The sequence below is a fragment of the Pipra filicauda genome, unplaced genomic scaffold (assembly GCF_003945595.2).
Source record: "Pipra filicauda isolate LSUMZ 115617 unplaced genomic scaffold, ASM394559v2 scaffold211_size2331000_pilon, whole genome shotgun sequence".
In the NCBI taxonomy this organism is placed as follows: Eukaryota; Metazoa; Chordata; class Aves; order Passeriformes; family Pipridae; genus Pipra; species Pipra filicauda.
Window position 1 is genome coordinate 147923 of NW_024104323.1, and position 17840 is coordinate 165762.

A 17840-nucleotide genomic window follows, 5' to 3' on the forward strand; every position below is an offset into this window, starting at 1 on the left:
GCCACCAGGAACAATTACTGAGCTCCAGAACCCACTTTGCAAACTTCAGTCAGAGCCTGGGCAGCCTGGGTACGCTGGAGAGAGCAGCGGTGTCCTCTGGAGACCGCACGGACGACGACAGCTCTGGGCTGAGAAACTTATCCCTGCCAGAAACTCATCCCTGCCTTGCTGCCAGCAAGGGGAGCAACAACAGCTGCTGTTTGCAGGCGAAGTGTTCAGCCCACGCAGCTGCACGGTGCCGAGACAAACCCAACCACCTGCAGCATTCCTCTGCCTCCCAGTGCCCCCAGCCTCGCTCTGCAGGGCTGAGCTGACCTTCCTATCAAATGTATTCCCTCACAGGCAGGGCTGGGATCGATTTGTTACAGGCAAAAGAAAGCAGATTGGGTTTTAAGCCGGACAACATTTTATAGTTTCTGATAAAACTCAAAGTCCACACGGGCTTCCTGTTCCCCTCACGTACTCCTGGCCTATGGATGAACCAGCTCAACATATAAACTCCTACAGTAAAGGCAAAGCACGGGCACCAGCTGTCTCCTCTCCATCCCACCTGGCAGAGCTCAGTGCTGCTTCCCCCCCAGCCCTGCATCCATGCCTGTGCCGACAGCTCCGGATTAGGTTTCACTGGGCTGCTGCTGGGCGCGTGCTCATACAGTAACTCTCACACAACCCCCCCCAGTCACTTCATGCCGAGTCCATCCCTGGCGCTTCCTGCCAGTGCTCAGCAGCCTCAGAAGGGACCAACGTGCCGAGGTTGGGCGGCTCTCAGGGTGGGGGAGATGTGCCGAGTGGAGTTTCAATTGCCAGAAACGCCGAAATGCAGCACGAGCTGGGACACTCCACTGACGCCAGATCATCAGGTAATGATTTATTTCAGGGAATAAGAACCTGGGAACAGGCTGTATGAGTCACCATGGCAATGAGGAACAGAGTTAAGCAAGGACGGATGGAAGGTATCACAGAGCATTTTCCAGGCAGCACACTAATAACAAAAAGTTTTATTGCCCATCTCCCTGGCTGTGCAACACCGAGGGAGGCCCAGCAAGCCACGTGTTAGTGGCCCACGTTCAGCCTCCCAGTCGGCTCCAGATAATCTACCCAGAGAGAAGGAAAAAGATTCCAAAAAGCAACAGCAAAACAAGTTGTGCAAACAAAGCTCTGATGTCTCTGGAATTCAAGACTGAAGATACGCGCAAAATCGTCCTTCCTGCAGTCCGACCACGGCAGCTCATGGACTAGAAAGGGGGTGGCTCACACAATTAGGATGCTGATTAAGAAATCCAGGCACTGGGTGTTTACAGAAGAAATCTGATTCTGTGCACTTTTTAAAGCAAGAGACCCAGACCGGAAGCAAGACCATGAAAGGAATTTGTTTTACATGACAGTCCCCAAAGGCTTCCAGGTCTCCAAGTCAAGCCATTCCCAGATTAAAGCTCTACATGACATTCTTGTTGTGCTCTATACTGTTTAAACATTCTTGGGCATTTTTAACGCATACCACTGGGTTCACAGAGCAGGACAGCGATACCCAGGAGAACACTCCACAGTGTTTTACCACCACGTGCCACACTCCTGCCACCTCAGCCTGTCCAAAGCGAGCCAGCTGCTGCGTACCAACAAAATGTTTTCACAAATATGTTCTTAAAAACACTTTAATCGACGTGAGAAAACTTCATAAGGGGAATCTATCGCATCAAGGATCAGAGAAAAATAACCAGCAGCTTTTTGATTAGCTATCCTCAGGAAGAACAGCCCTCCGATTGACATGTACTTATCTTTTTTCCCTCCAAATTAACACAGTCCATGTTGATTATCTCTAAACCACACAGTAATCTCCTCTGCCACCAAAGTTTGAAAGTGTTGCCTTCATCCACAGCACATTTCTTTTTAAACCTTAAACAACAGCTGCCAGACCCTTGAGCAGCTGGTTAGCAACCAGGTCTCTACCCACTACACTGAAATATGTATAAGACAGGATATTTTATAACTAATTTTTACTCCCATCTCCCTGCACGTCACTGTCACAAACCTGACCATGTTTGGCCTGACTGGCAGTGCCCTGCAAGAAGGACCCCTCAGCTTTAAATATGACTGTAACACAAGTCACAGGAGACACTCTGAGGTCAACATACTGTCCCTCCTCACTGTGGCCAAGTCCAGCGTCCCCTATATTTAGACAAAGTATGTCCAGCACTTTACAGATGGAAGGGGATCACTGACTTGCCTGAACCACGGCCAGTGCTGGCCCGTGGAGCAGAACTGTGCCAGGACTCGGCTCTGCAGCCACCCCAACCAGGGCATGGGACAGAGGAATTATGCTGGAGAAGCTGCCTGGCTCTGATCACAGCCTTGCTGCCTGCCCTCAGTAAATACATTAACAGACCCCTGTAAATAGAGCACCAAAACAAGGACCACTCTGTCTCTACACAAAGAAATCAATGCTAAATAATAAGCCTTTTCCTCTGTGCTAAAAAGAAGCAGATGCTTGTTTACCAAAAGCATCAAAAATCATCAAGAGGCTGTTGGATTTGACTCATAAAAATATAGGAGGAAGTTATTTGTTCAGTATTTTAACTTCTGCTGCACTCAGCACTTTCGATTTTCTCTCATTTTTACTGCATCCTCCCCATGCACGAGGGGTATTTGATCCCTGAATGACAGTTTCCAGCAGGAACAGTAAAATCGGTTTAGGAACGACTGTCCCTTTAGATTAGCAAAAAGGACAGTCAGCAGTAGCCAGTGATGTGAGATGGTTTGTGAACTGTTTCAGAGAGAACTGCCACGTCCCAGGTTTCTTTCAATAGGTTTTGATTTGAAATTGGAAGTCACAGGGAGCTTTACCTGTTGTGCTGATACAGCCCGTAATTGGGCTTATTGATCTGCTCCCCCTGGCAAATACATCAGAGACCTCATTTTATGGAACAGGGAAGCTGCAATTAATGGAATACAAAATTTAACATGGTTGTAAATAATAACTTGAAATTTTAATCACTTAGAAGTGAGAAAACATCAAAGACAAAGGATCCAACTTTATAGCTGGAATAGTTTAATGGATTCTGTGTCTTCAAGGCAACACTCGGGACAGTTCTTTGCACAAGCAAGGTCAGTACAAACTTCAGACTCAATTTAAAGCTGCAAACCAAAGAAAAAACACAGTATCCCTTTGGGTTAAACAACCCAGCACCACAGGGGATGAGGTCCCTCATCCTTTAAGGACAGGCTGCTCCCCAGGTGAGAGGCTGCCTGTTCCGGGGGCTCAGAGCACACTCCCCCCAGCACAGCACACCTCCCCCAGCAGCAGCCACAAGAAACAGTGACAATCAGCCTCCAGAGCTATCAGGAAAAGCTCTCCAAATCAGACCATGAGATATAATTATGAGGCCTTTCAAAATGCAAACTCAGCATCACTTTCCAATCCAACTCTTCCCCCCGCGGATGTTACAAGTTCTTCCTGGAGACAACATCCCTTGTGACTCTGCTTTTTCTTTTGGTGCTCTGAATAGGGATCAGCTTACCAGGAGTCCTTTATTCCTGAAATAATTTCCATTAATCACTCACCATACACCACTTTAAACAGAAGCTGACAGACTGTGGGATGTCTAATAGCAGCACTGCATCTCCCAACTTAAATAAAGGCTGAAATGAAGGGCAGCCCAAGAGGCAAAAGGAACTGGGAGATTTCTATGCAGCAGACAAGGAAACTTCTTCAAACCACTCTTGAGAATTGCAATGTTTTTATACAGCTACTTTAAATAAAAGCAGGGAAGCAGTACTGTTTGAACCATCCACTCTTCATGGTATATGCTCACAAGAAAAGTAAATTAAAGGAAACACAGCAACGTGCACCATTTTGAAACATTACCCCACAGTTTTGCGTTTGTGATTCCTCAGCACAGCTGCAAATTAACCAACTCTTTTAGCACCTTAATGCGACTTTCAGTTAAAGGAGATGTCAGTGCTTTACTTCAAAATGCATTTTAAGGAGTTTCAACATAAAAACTCTGCAAAGTTTTGCTGACTAAGACTCAGATTGAAAACACATTATTTAAAGTTTTATTCCGAAGAGTAGAGATTCCAGATGTGTTTATCCCTGCAAAAGAAAGGTGCTAAATTTCAGCAGAATTAGCACTTTAAGCAGTTTGGCAGCCAATTTTCTGTGGTTAACTCAGGTCTTCATATTTCCTAAAAGCATGGAAACTCCTTTAAAAACCACACATTAAAGTAGAAAGACCAACAGAATACTAAATGTTGCTGTGTAACACAGATCCAGAGAAGTCTCTCACAAGAACACAGTGTACTTTAGGGAACAGGCTTTTAAACAGCTTTTAAAGAGGCTCCAGAATAGATATTTGCTGAATTTCAAGCTAGAGAGCCTCTCATAAAACATATCATGATGTACTTGAAGGAACTAAGGACAAAAAAGTCAGGAAGATTACAGTGGTGTCAAGGTTTTGCTCTGGTGACTGTGCTGGGAACCTGGGTGGTGGCCTGTTCCATCTCCTTGATGTCCTGCTGAGCAGACCCTGCCCTCTGAAACGCTGAATGCAGCATCACCCACCCCTGGGATGGACGTTGGTATCACCCCTGCTTGCCATGGAGGCACACAGATAATCCTCCTTTGCTTTCTTGCAACTTTCTGGTTGTGGCAAACCAACAGGAGGGGTAGAAATGGTGCTGACAAATGATTTGTTTTTATTTAGACTAACTGGCTTTCGGTCTTTGCATCACAAAGGAATGCAGCTGTTCCACTTTACATTTGTTTGTTTTTTGTTTTTTTTTTATGTCTCTGTCTCTTTTACAAAGCAAATAAAAGGGGAAAAAAACCAAAACCTAAAAACAAACAAACCAACACTAACAATAACAAAGCTGGTGACAAACTCTTCACACACCACCATGACACGAGCCCTAAAGAAATCCAAACAAACTAAACAACCAAAAATCCCCAATGAACCCGCCCCTCTCCCCAATTCTGGGTTCATTTTAATTCAGCATCGAGTTGCAGAAAGCAAGCAGGAGACTAACAGGAAGACAAAGGTAAGACTAATGATAGCTTTTCCCATCTGGATCGTTGTGCAAATGAGGCACCCCCTTAAATTATGACCTGACAAAGGTAATTTATCATTTGCTAATAAAAGTGACCCTACTCCTGTCCCACCTGCCATTTGGAGTCTCACAAAGCATCAGCAACACACCCAGAGCAGGGCCTCCCACACCCGTCTGTCACCTACAGGTGGCTGAGCCAAGACACAGGTAACAGCCCACTCCAAAGCAACCCGTTGGAACGCTGTAAGAACAGAGGCTGCAGGGCAGCAAGAGGCTCAGGTGAGCAAATTCATTCTCTCCACGCTGGCAAACAAATCACAGGGAGAGAGGAAATCCAGCACAGTCCATTATACACAATAACACCCCAGTACAGACAAGTCCAGGCCCACGCTGGGCACCTCGACACAATTCCGGACCCAGGGCTGAACTTACTCCGATCCAGCTCGGTGCCTCCACAAGAGCCATCCTGCCAGAGCCAGATGTAACAGATCTACACTCTTCCAGTGAAAAGCTGGAAGTTTAACAGTGTGACCCAGCTGCCAACCCATGGCACTCCCGAGGAGATCCCGGGCAGGAGGCAGCCCCGGAGGTGGGACAGTGTGGAGCTCATTGAGCCTTTGTGAGAAGTGTGTGAACAAACCAAGGACTTTGCTAATAAGTGACAAAGATCATTTGTTTAAAAGAAAGGACTAAACCATTTCTGGTTCAGCAGTCTGGGTTTAGCCTACTTGTAACAAAGGTGTTTTGAGCAAAAGCATACTGCTTAAATGGCTTATTGCAAGGAAACCCAGAGAGCCCAAAGGGCTGAATTCGATGTTGGTGAGGGGCAGATGAGTACTGGATAAACAGGAATATGCACTGAATGAGGAGCCCGTGGCCTCAATGTACCTAGAAATGCCCAAATTTAGACAACTGCCAAGGCCAAGAAGTCCCAACCCTACACAGAGATCTCCCCAGTTGGATTCCTGTGTCACCCCCAGCCTTCACCAACTCTGAAGTTTGTCTTATCGTTTACCTCTACAGGCTTTTCTCCTCCCCAGCCTCCCTCCTCCACAGGCTGATGTTCCTGAACCAGAAAACTCCTGTTTGTCACAAAACACTTGGTTAATCCCACACAACCCAGCAGCAGGTGGCTACAGAACAACTACTGCCAGTCTCCAACTCCTTCCCAAGCTGCTCAATTCAAGCTCTGGCCCAGGTGCACATGAAAAGCGAAGGGGTGTCTTCAAAATACTTCAGTAAAGGCACAAGCATTCAGAAGTAAGGACAGGAATGAGTTTTGTTCCATGTGTTTGTGAAAATAAGAGCATTCAACCAGCTGCTATGAAACAGCATGGCTGGAAACTCAAGTTGCAGATTTGCTCTGTACACATTACATCCATTACCCTGGAGAAAAATATTTGCTGAACTAGTTTTAAGCCCATACAGGCTGATAATTTAAATGCTGTTTATTAGACCAATGCAGAGGAGACAACAGCTCTTCAGAGCCTACTGCAGAATGGGATGCAGAATTTTAAACTTTCTCTGACCCCACAAACACTAGTTAGAAGAAACATTTCAAGAAAGTTAGCCTGAAGTTATTTAAAAAACAATGAAGCAATATTTTAACCAGGGGCTCTGTGATAAAGGTACAAGGAAGTACAGTCCTGCAAAAAAATCCCAGCCAGCCCACTCACTAGCCCCGAAAGGTCTTTTTCTGCTGATAATCTCACTGGGGTCCTTCTGCTTTGAGGTCTTTAGAAAAATCCCAAGCATTTCCAGAGACAGGAACATCTGCAGATGTTTCCAGACAACACAGAACCTCAGAGGCAACTCTACCATTCGCAGCCTTTTAAAACATTAATTTGGCAGCCCAGCAGCGTGGGCTTCCTAACTAAAACATATTGCTTGAAAAGGGGTGGTGGTGTGGGGGGTTTGTCCTTGGAACACTGGTTTTGATTTTATGTCCGATAACCATCTCTTGTCTCTCTTCCAACCCCTACCAGGAAGGATCGGTGAGACAAATACCCACAGCTTCCAGGGGAATAAAAGGAAAAGCCAAACAGGAAAAGGAGTTATGAACAATACAGCCCTGGCTCAGTTAATGATCAACTCTGCACACACCATACTACTTTTCCCCAAATACCACAACCTATTTGAATGGAGTTTTTAGTAATCAGTGGGTAGTTAAGAGGCCTCTTAAGTGTTGCATTTGTGTTATCACAAGCAGCAAAGAAATAAAAAAGATGAGAAATCCCCGACGACTCTGCTCTGTCAACAGGAAGCCCATCCAGTGCGCCGGGTGAGCTCAGCTGCGTGGAGGGGTGGGCAGGAAGGGTAAGGGGTCAGGTTCCCCTGCCTGCACATTCCCATCACATCCCTTATGGAGCATGAGGCTGCCTTCTGCAGCCGGACAAACCCTCAGCACACAATGCACGCTTAAATGGAGAACACAACTGCTGCAGTCCATCCTGATCCTGCCGGCCTCTGCATGAGACAAAGAGCTAATCAACTGCTTTCTGTATTGCAAGCACCTCCAACCAGAGCCACCCTCAGCTGTCTTAAGGCAACTTCAGCAAGAACTGATAGCGGTAACTGGAATCACTCTGCTGATCTTCCAGTCCTTTGAGCAGCAGTTTCCAAGCTCAGCTCTTAAATATCATTGACTCTCAGCACAATGGTAAAACACTCACAAAGCTACAGTGCTTTACAACGGCACAGAAGCAATTAAAGATTTCCAATAACACGCTGCTCGGAGGATTGCGGTCTAATTGCTGAGCGGTCAAGGTTTTTGGCAGCAATAACATTGTAAGGAGATAAAAAGGTTTCCCATCTGAGAAATAAATAAACATACAGCTCTCCAAACAATGGCAGCAGCAGCCACACACCTATCTAAGTTCCTGACTCGGCACTTGGCATAATTCAAGATTAGGTGGTCATGAAATTTTCTAACACAGAGGCCACGGCTGCATGACAGAGGTAAATGAAAGGGGTGGGGAAGGACAAGGGCCAAGCAGGCCGGGCACAAAGACAAGTTACAACACTGAGGTGGCAACACAATGAGCCCAAATTACCCGGTGTTGTAATTTACTGCACAGTTTGTAATTACCTGCACAGCCTGGAACTTCCTCTTACACTGTAAAGTGTGGTTTCTTACACTACGCTGAAGGGTTGTCACTTAGAAGAAAACTGATTATGGGAGGGAGCAACAGGCTGCTAAGCCAAGTCTGCAAGGACATTTTGTGGCTACCTACTGCTGAAAATAATTCTGTTTAACTTGTGGGGTTTATTTTTTTTCCCTAAAAAAACCTTATCGTGTTTTTTTTCCATGATAAACCCACAACACTGTGAAGAAACTGCCTACTCTCTCTCTCTCTCTTCTTTTTTCCCCCTAAAGTTTAAAATACTTATAAAAACTATGAGTTAACAGCTTATAATAGAAAACAGACTGGTATGTTGCAAGCACGAGAACCATGGAGAGCAGTGAGCATATTCGAGTTTTTAGATCCATCTGGCTCCCGAGTGTTGGAGGATGGAGGAGTAAACAGTACAGGAAACCTTTAACATGTGCTCGAGGTGCACCCAGGGAGGGCTCGGGTTGGCAGAAAGGGAGCCCAGGCAGAGACAGAAGTATTTAAACACAACAAAAAACGCCCAAAAATGCCAGGAGGATGAGGGCACCAGAGTGAGGTGGTTAATCCTCAGGTTCAAAACATGCCTCTGCACCTCCAGGCCCCGCTCCCTGGCTGGACACAGCCTGGTGGAACTCAGCCACGGTCTCACAGGAAGGATGTGGTGCAGTGGGAGCAAGAGCCGAGCCTTCCCAAATCCCAAGTGAGTGCCCTGACTGCTGCGTCACCCTGCTTTGCCACTGAGATAAAAGAGGAAAACTGGGAGGAATCTGGCATTATCAGAGGGACATGGAAAAACCACTTCAGGGACACCAGCAATGAATTAAACAACTAAAACTTGGCTAGAGGCAGAGGAAGCAACTCTAGGTAGGAAGAACTGATCCATGGCAATTTCTCCACGTTTCTTGTTAAAAAATCTTTGATATTTGCAGACTGCCTAAAGATTTGCTTTTTTCCTTCTATTTTTTCCATCAGCTGCCTTAGAGTTTTAGTAGACCAAATTAAATTTTGAATCCTACATACAAGTAAACTGGTAAATCAGCAGAATTCCCCCTAGGTTCAGTGAGAGCAGCAAGACTTTCTGGAATGGGTTACAACTATAAATTCTGAGCGTTTTGATAAACACAAGTCTCCCGGACATTATTTGAATCCTTGTGAACCTGAAATGAATTAGACCCAGACCAGCTGACTACATTACTGTCTAAAAGCGTCAACACAAGAGTAATTTCTGCTGATCTCTGAAAGTCAGAGCTGATCAGCCAAATACATCTACTAAAGAATACACTGAAACAGAAGTTTCTGATAATGTTTGGGTCACCACTGCCCTTCCCATTCCACAGAGAACACATTTTTGGCATAGCGAACAACTAAATCTGGATTTTTAGGCCTTGCCCACGATGAAATAAGGACATTCAATATTAATCAGCCTCTGTGAACTTGTAACTAGGAGCATAAACTTTAAAAATTGGCCTTTATTACACCAGCCTGAAAGCCACAGCACCGTCCTGATTGAGAACACCAGCAAAATATTAATCCAGTGTTCAGCCTGTGAGAACACTTACGTGTGGGCCAAAAGCTCTGTCATTCTCATGCTTATTAATCTTCCCTTCCAGAAGGCAAAGGACAGCGTAAGCTCCTGTGATAACTCTGTTATCTCTCTCCCCAGAAAAGGAAAGGGTGGTCCTTCCAACCCAGCGCCATTTAAACTACCACAAGATCCTCCACCACAGGGATACGTGCGATGGAGGGAGCAGAGACAAGCATTATTTCCCCTTTCTTTTGATCCCTTTCTGTACAGTCTCCAACTGTGGGTTAAGTGTTTGAGTGGTGTACAAAACAAACACCTTAAAAGCACTTAAACTGTTACCTGGCTACCTGCTCTAGCTCGGCAAATCATCCAGAGCTCGAAGGAAATGTTCCGGCCCAGAGCGTGTTGGGTTTTTTCTCCACAATTCCAGAATTACTGATACTTCCCAATGCCCAGGGTATATCCAGCTTGCATTCTTGCCTCCACAGAACAATTCAGGTACATCCCTGCTAAACCCACTTTATCAGCAACCGCAGGGAAATCCGTGGCGTTTACAGGCAACAGTGCGAGCGGAAAAAAATTACTAACTACAAACATTTTGGGCTGAGTATGAAAGGCTCAGAGAGACTTAACTAAACTGATTACCAACTACAGTAGTGATTGCTAATGCTCACAAAGGAGGCCACAGAGTCCAGGGACTCATTTCCATATCAAGCCTAAGCAGAGATATCTACTAAAGACCTCGTAAGTGCAAGGCAGCTGCAATTCTAGCAGGAGCTTCTTGCGACAAGAACACAGTTCCAGGTGGGACCCAGCATTTATCCTACTATCTTGAAGTCTTTCATGATGTTTCCAAGAGATAAAACAGTCTGCTAGCTTCTTTAAAGAAATATCAAGCATGGCTAGACCACAGCGACTATCTCTCTGAACGCCTTATCTACCACCCCATAGCTGCCATTTCCCTCCTTAATCCTTCCAGCCAAACCCCACGACTCAGGCAGTCGCTGTTAATTGTCTATAAATTAAATGATTATTCGTATCTGCATTTCAAAGGGGGGTGTGCAGCTGGGGAGACTGATTTTTCCAAGCGGCTTAGTGTGGGGCACAGAGACACTCTGCACTTCAGAACTGCCCAAGACTGACAGCACTTAAAAACTGGCACCAGCTCATGTCTCTGCCTTGTGACCCGCAGGTGCTGCGCGTCAGGTCTCAGACCTGCAACACCCCAGCCCCGCAGTCCCTCTCTGTCGCTTTGAGATAAGCCAAGAGATCAAATAAAGGGCCTAATCTCTGCTTTAAGCCCAAAAGACGGCCAGGGCACGCGGGCAGGGGAAGGCGGCACCCCGCTCTCAGCGCCCAGCCCGGCTGAGGGTCCCGCACCGGCCCCGCACGGGGAACCGGCGGCTCCGGCGACAGGAAGCGCAGCCCCGAGCTCCCGGGCAGCTCCCGTGAAACGCTTTTCGAGGCGCTCGGATGGGACCCGCAGTACGTGCAGTGAAAAAAAAGAAATCAGGGGAGCGAGCGGGGAGCGAGCAGCGGCCGCCCCGCGGTGCCGGTGCCTCTCGCCGCCTCCCGGCAGCGGTGCCGGCTCCGCGGGCAGCGGAAAGTTTGCCCGGAGGCAACGTGTGGCTGAGAGAAGTACGGAGAGCGGGGAGAGTGAGGAGATGGGAGAGCGAGGAGAGAGGGGTGAGCGGGGAGAGCGCAGAGCAGGCGGCAACCCCGCACGCCCGGGGAGCCGGGGCAGGCGGAGCGGCACCGGGGAGGGGAGCAGAGGGGAGGCTCGGCGGCGTGTGCCCGGTACTCACATCTGGGCGATGGCGCCCTGCGAGATGACGGCGTTGTCGGAGAAGTAGGGGATCATCGCTCCCCGGCGCGGCGGCCGCCCCTGCCCCGCGGCATCGGCCCCGCGCCCCGCTCTGCCCCGCGCCCGCCGCGCCGCCCCCGCCCCGCCCCGCGCGCAGGCGCGGCCACGAGGGGCGGGGCGGGGCCGGGACACGCCCACAGACACACCCACGGCCCGCACGTGGCGGCTGCGGGGACGGGCGGGACCGGGACAGGGGACACGCGGGACGTGGACAGGCGGGACCGGGACAGGAAGCAGGGATACCCAGAACAGGGACACGCGGGACAGGGAGCAGAGACACGCAGGACGGGGCCAGGCGGGACGGGGAGGAGACGGGGACGCGCCGGACGGGCACAGGGAGCAGGGACACGCGGGACAGGGACAGCCGGAATGGGAACAGGGAGCAGGGACATGCGGGACAGGGACAGCCGGAATGGGAACAGGGAGCAGGGACATGTGGGACGGGGACAGGCGGGACAGGGACACGCGGGCGGTCCGCTCCGCTCAGGGGTGGGGGTTCGCGTGGCGGGTGTGCTGTTTTTTTTGTTTTCCGTTCCCTTTTCCCCCTCGTTTTCTCCCCCCAGATCTAGGCCGGGGAGGCTGCACGTTCCGAAATCAGGTTCGTAGCGGCAGCACATCAAAAGGTGCTTTGCGAAAGGCAGTCAGTGACAACTCGGGTGCTTAGGAAACGACCTTAATTTCTCTCCTGCAAGAGACGGAGGGAAGAGTTCTTGGCAGTAACTTTCATATGCAGAGACTCGACAACTCAGTTTCTGCCAAAGGAGAAGAGAAGCAGCTGCCTTTTAGTGCTGTTTAATCTTTACCTTCATCACCCCTCAAGAGAAAAGGAAGAAAGGAGGATATTTAGAACAAAAATCTTGTCCTCTGGCTGCTGGGAATTCAGATCTTGTAGCACGAGGGAAACTTAATACAGTTTTCCACTGGGGAGAGCCGGGGGCAGTGCACTCGATCCCACCCTGCACTGCCCATCCCACATCGGCATTCTCCAGCCCCTACACCCACAGTGCGGGAGAACAGCCGAGAAGCCTTGGAAGCAAGCTCAGTTTTCTGTTTCCCATAGGAATGCAGGACATCCCAGCACAGGGGAACACGATACACCAGCCCTAAGTCATCTGCTATGGGTGGCACAAGCCCAGTAAGGAGGCACAAGTGAGCTGGCAAGGGAAGATGACAGTTTAAACACATGTACTTGTTAATGACATCTACTGAAGAGCAAGAAAATACCAAGGCATCACTGCAGAGCTGCCCCTGTGATCAGGCAGCAGAACTGGAAGCCCAAAAGCTTCATCAGCTTTATTTCCAACTATTAACTAAAACTATCAGAGAAGCAGAGAGGGGTTGAAAAAAGCAACACAGCGTGATGGCAACTGTTTTGAGTCTAAGACTTGGCAGAAGCAGGACAGACACTTGTCTGAAAGGTCCTGACCATCCCCACTTCAGAGACTCACAGGAAAAGGGCAAAGCAGTGGAACTGGTGATTCTGCAAGATTTGCTAAGATATGGTTTGGTTGCATTAATTTAAGCAACGTCATCTTATATAGCCAAGAGTACAGCTCTGGTAATGGTGCCTCACAGCTGTAAAGAAAACGCAGTGCCAGCTTGCTGCAGTGCCAAAAAAAATCATTTTGTTAGGCAGAAATGAAGTCAGTTGCAAGAAGCAATGGAAAAATCAGGACATTAGAGAAATGGAGGGTAACTCAATCCTTCCAGGGGTCAAGAGACTGGCAAGAACCTCATATTCAGTAGTAACACATACCACACATTCACAGACTGAAAAACAAGCCCAGAACCTCTATTCTATTCTAATTAATAACTTAAGGGCTTTATTCAAGCATTGTAGAAGACTAAATGTACTTAGATACTGTCCAGACACGTCAGATTTCTTACACGCAACATTACAAGGCAAGCCCTTAAAAACTGCTGAAAACAAGTGCAGTGATTAACTACAAGCAGCTACTCATAACATATGGATAATAGATTTGTAAATGAATTAATCCTGGATTAATACAATCACACACTGCATGCCCATATGCCAAGAGACCACATGATAGAAATATCACCAGCTTTTTTCTTTATGAACCTTTGGAAATCAGAAGAAGGAAATCCTCAAAGAAATTCATATGTAGAAATCTGCACTAATAAAAGGTATTTGAACCTGGTTTTATTGCCATAAAGATTGAAAAACCAGCCTGAGACTGGCACTGCCTTCAGGTGTATGTTAGTGAGATTAACATTTCAGTTCCCACTGCCCATCTGTGTAGAATCACAGATTCATTAAGGCTGGAAAACAACTCCAACCTTTGACCGATCACCACCTTGTCAACTAGACCACGGCACTGTCACGCCCAGCCGTTTCTTGAACACCTCCAGGGAAGTGTTCATCATATCCACCATTCCACCACATCCCTGGGCAGCCTGTTCCGATGCCTGACAACCCCTTCTGAGAAGAAATTCTTCCTCATGTCCAACCTGAGTCTTCCCTGGCACAGCTTGAGACCGTTTCCTCTGGTCCTATTGCTGTTTGCCTGAGATAAGAGGATAACCCCTACCTTGCTCTAACCTCCTTTCAGGCAGTTGTAGTGAGCAAGGTCTCCCCTGAGTCTCCTTTTCTCCAGATTAAACACCTCCAGGTCCCTCAGCCACTCCTCACATGACTTACTCTCTAGACCCTTTCCCACCTTTGTTGCCCTTGTCTGGACATGTTCCAGCACCTCAAAGCCTGTGTTATTTTCGTATTTTGCTTTTTAAAACCAGACTTAAGGAACAACGCTATTTCTTTGTCAAAGCTCCATCTTACATTTAGACGTGAGCAAAAACACTGACCCAAAAATTTCATCTCCCAGCACACAGGAGCAAGGAGCAGGCAGAATGAAGGGGCTTCGAGGGGATGAACAAGATGGGAGTTGAAGGCAGCAGGTCACAAGACAGACAAGAAACTGCTCCTTGCTGGAAGCAGGTGCACTCTGCTGGGACACATACATGAAGAATTTAAAGTGCACGAAATTGCAGCGATGACAGGTAGCAGCCTAAACCACCGCGGTGCCGCAACAGAGCATGTGAGCAGAGCCATTAATCACTGTATGACAAGTTGTAAATACGCCTGTCTGGGGTCTCAAGTGCTTCTCAGCCCAGTGCACGAAATTACACTTTGCTGCAGGGAAAAGGGCACTGCCTGTCCGAGTTCTGTCGGCGTTTCACGCTCCCCAGGAGGTCACAGGATCAGCAGGGCCGGGCGGAGCAAGCTGCGAACACACAGCACGGGACTCACAAGGCTTGTGGGGCAGCAGGATTCCATTTAACCTTTGAACACCACACACTAATAAACTACAGCTACACACAGCACACACGCTGTAAAAACACCCATCCCCAAACCTTTGTAACACTAACAGCTACTCCAGCAGCTAGAACCAGTTATGGAAGCAGTATGGAAAAAAACTACAATGAAGAGTGTTAGGGATGTCTGAACAGGCACTTCAGGAGGAGGGAGCAGAGGAAAAGCCACCCGAGCTGCCTCTAGAGAGAAGTTTAAGGGAGTGGAAGGAGAACACATGCACAAACCTCTCCTATGGACTTGCAGTGTTTGATCTGGCAGACACCAAGGCTGACAATATATTGTTTATTCATACAATCATCATCTCCCCCGGTGTCTGCATCCCAAAGCTACAGAGTCACAGCAGCTTGCACCAGCAAGTTCAGCTACTCCACTTTTCATGTGCATCCTAGCACATTTTGATCCTGCAGTGATGTAACAGAGTGTTCTGTGTTCTGCACAGGACTGGCAGCTTGCTAATGGCATTCTCCTCGTACAGCCCAGGCCTCAGTCCACAGGTCACGAGGAAGGGCTGTGGTCAGGTTTGGCACTGACATGCACAGATTTGACACTTGCAGGAGGCATGCTCACAGATGGACACCCAGTCCTGTCAGTGCACATAGTCCACATGCAAAGAGGGCATTAATCAAGCTTCTGTTTCCATCCAAGATCAACAGCTTAAGGCTGAATTGCTGCTTCTTGTCAGACCACACAAAGGTGTGGGTGTCACCGTGTTCCACCCACTCCTATCCCACAGGGGCTTGCTGAGTGTCTGCTCACGCGTTAAGATGATTAAATCTGGAGCATGATTGTCTTATTAGGCATGTTCAATTCTTAGTCTGGTGACCTCTTTTCATTTCAGAGTATGTCTACCAGCAAGACTTTCTCTGGTCCTGTCAGTTCTCTCCTTTTGAAGAGCTCTAATGAACACAATATACTGTTCTTAGTCTCTCTAAAAACTTATTCCAGTGGATATGAAAGGTTGGGCATTATTTTAAATCTGTTTTGACTGAAGTCCAGGTACTCTCTGCAAAAGCAAGGAATGTTCTTCTCTTCTTCCAACTGTGGGAGGTACTACAGTAGTAACATTTGTCATGTTCAAGGTAAAAGGGACAGTGGGAGGCTGTCAGACATAGGAATTTTGCCCCCAATCATTTGCATCAGTGTCACAGATAAGGCAATGCAAAACCCAGACCCATGTTTTCAGGGGATTGTGAAAAAAACTGAAGCTGCTGCGATAGGCAAACAAACCTCCCCCTCATCTCCAGCACATCCTCTCCCTACCGAGAGAGGTGCTACGGCCGTGCCTGCTCAGCCACCTTTACTGCACGTATGGAAAGTTTGTTCTTTACTGTTCAGCAGCTGTTTCCGGCCACGTTTGTGAAAAGTTACCGAATTTTGAAAACAACCCACCTCTGCCCGCAGCCGAGCACTGGAGTCTCGCACAGGCACCGCCGGGGAGCAGAGGTAGCAAGTTCATTTCCGTGTGCAGAGGTGGGGCTTTGTTTTCCTCACCGAAATTACACTCAAGCTTTGCCCACAAAGGCAGCTGTCTCGGCATCAGCTCTGATGGGGAAAAAAAGGTCCTGAGGGGTAGCTTTGAAAAATCTGGTGCCACATTGAGCTGCTTGAGGGTCAAACGACCCGACGCCGCTGCTTTTTTGGTGGGAGGTTAATTCATCCTTTTGCTCTGAGGACACGTGGCTTTCAGCAATGAAGAGTCCACGGATGAGTCTGAATGGATTAAGGTCCAAACAGATGATTGATCTGGGCAGAGCCTTAAATTAGTGCAGCAAACCTGTAAATAGGTAGAAACCGATGGGCTGAGAGCAGCACCTCCTGTGCTCCTCTCCTGCTGCTGCCTCCCCGCCTCGGAGGGAAATCTGTCAAAAGTCTTCTGGATGTTTTTAGCATGGGAGACAAAGCCTCATGTACTGTGCAGTCCAATTTATCAGGACAACATGAAGCCATTTCAGTAGCAGCGATCATAAACAAGCCAATGCATGCAGGGCACAGCGAGATTGAGTACAGTACAGAAACAAAGCTTTCCCAGTGATTAAGAGACATACCACCCACCAAGGCAGGGCTTACATCCACCAGCTGTATTGCACAGAGCCAGGGGAACTTAACCAAGTAATTATAAAGGAGCCCATATCTAGTTAAAACAAATGAAAAAAAAAAAAAGGCAGGGGGAGGCAGGAACAGGGAAAGCACGCAAAACTGTACTCGAATCCTGAAGAACCAGTCAGAACAGGAAGCCACATTCTAAATTTGGTTATTTAAGCTGTCAAAGAGTATTTCTGTTTCCAGTTCCTGAGCAAAGAAATCAGACAAGTACAGGGGTAGGGTGATAAGCATCACTGAAAGAACAAACCCCTGCTTTTAAAGCCCGTTTGGTCAGCTGCCCATCAGGATCGATGATTAGGCTCCTTAGTTGAGAATTCAGCACCTATTTTGCAATATTATCACTTCATTAAACCCTTCCCTCACCAACCCCACATCCAATCATTGTATAGTTTACTTATCAATAAATCTTAGAGAGTCTGACACAAAGAGGTCAGTGCTCAATTACACCATTTTTACAGAGCCCGAAGCGAAGACGACTGAAGAGACCCGAGTGGTGCCACCGGGGGCAGGGAAAGGGACACAAGCAGCGACTGCTGGTCTCAACAAACAACACCAGTGTTGGACAGGGGTAACGTGCTGAGACACATCTTTTGCTGAAACACCTTGTGCCACAGCCACCTTCTCCTGCTTTCTGGAGAGCTGCCTTCCACGTGTATTCAACCAGCTCCAGAGGAGCTTTAAGAAACCAGCTCTTCAGATGAAAAAAAAACTACAGTGTAAACTCCCTGCAATCACCTTGCTACTAAAAAGTTAATCCAGACCCTTGCAAACTGCTACAGCACTGCTCTAAGTCCAGCATGAAGGAAACGTGCCTGAAGGACGTCCGAAATCATAAAATAGGTAACGTATTATTTCAGT

At 47.8% G+C, this 17840-nt stretch overlaps 1 protein-coding gene across 2 annotated transcripts in view; it reads right to left on the reverse strand.

Annotated features, from left to right (window-relative positions):
* Positions 1-17840, reverse strand: part of SSH2 (slingshot protein phosphatase 2) — a 90852-nt gene that overhangs the window by 36822 nt on the left and 36190 nt on the right. Inside the window, exon 1 of one of the 2 annotated variants that reach the window (XM_027744370.2) lies at positions 11487-11562. The exons of the other annotated variant lie outside the window; for it this stretch is intronic. Within the exon in view, the coding sequence (XP_027600171.1) occupies positions 11487-11542 (56 nt within the window). The 5' untranslated portion in view covers positions 11543-11562. Of the gene's footprint in view, positions 1-11486; positions 11563-17840 lie in introns of those variants that run through there. 2 annotated transcript variants of the gene reach the window in all.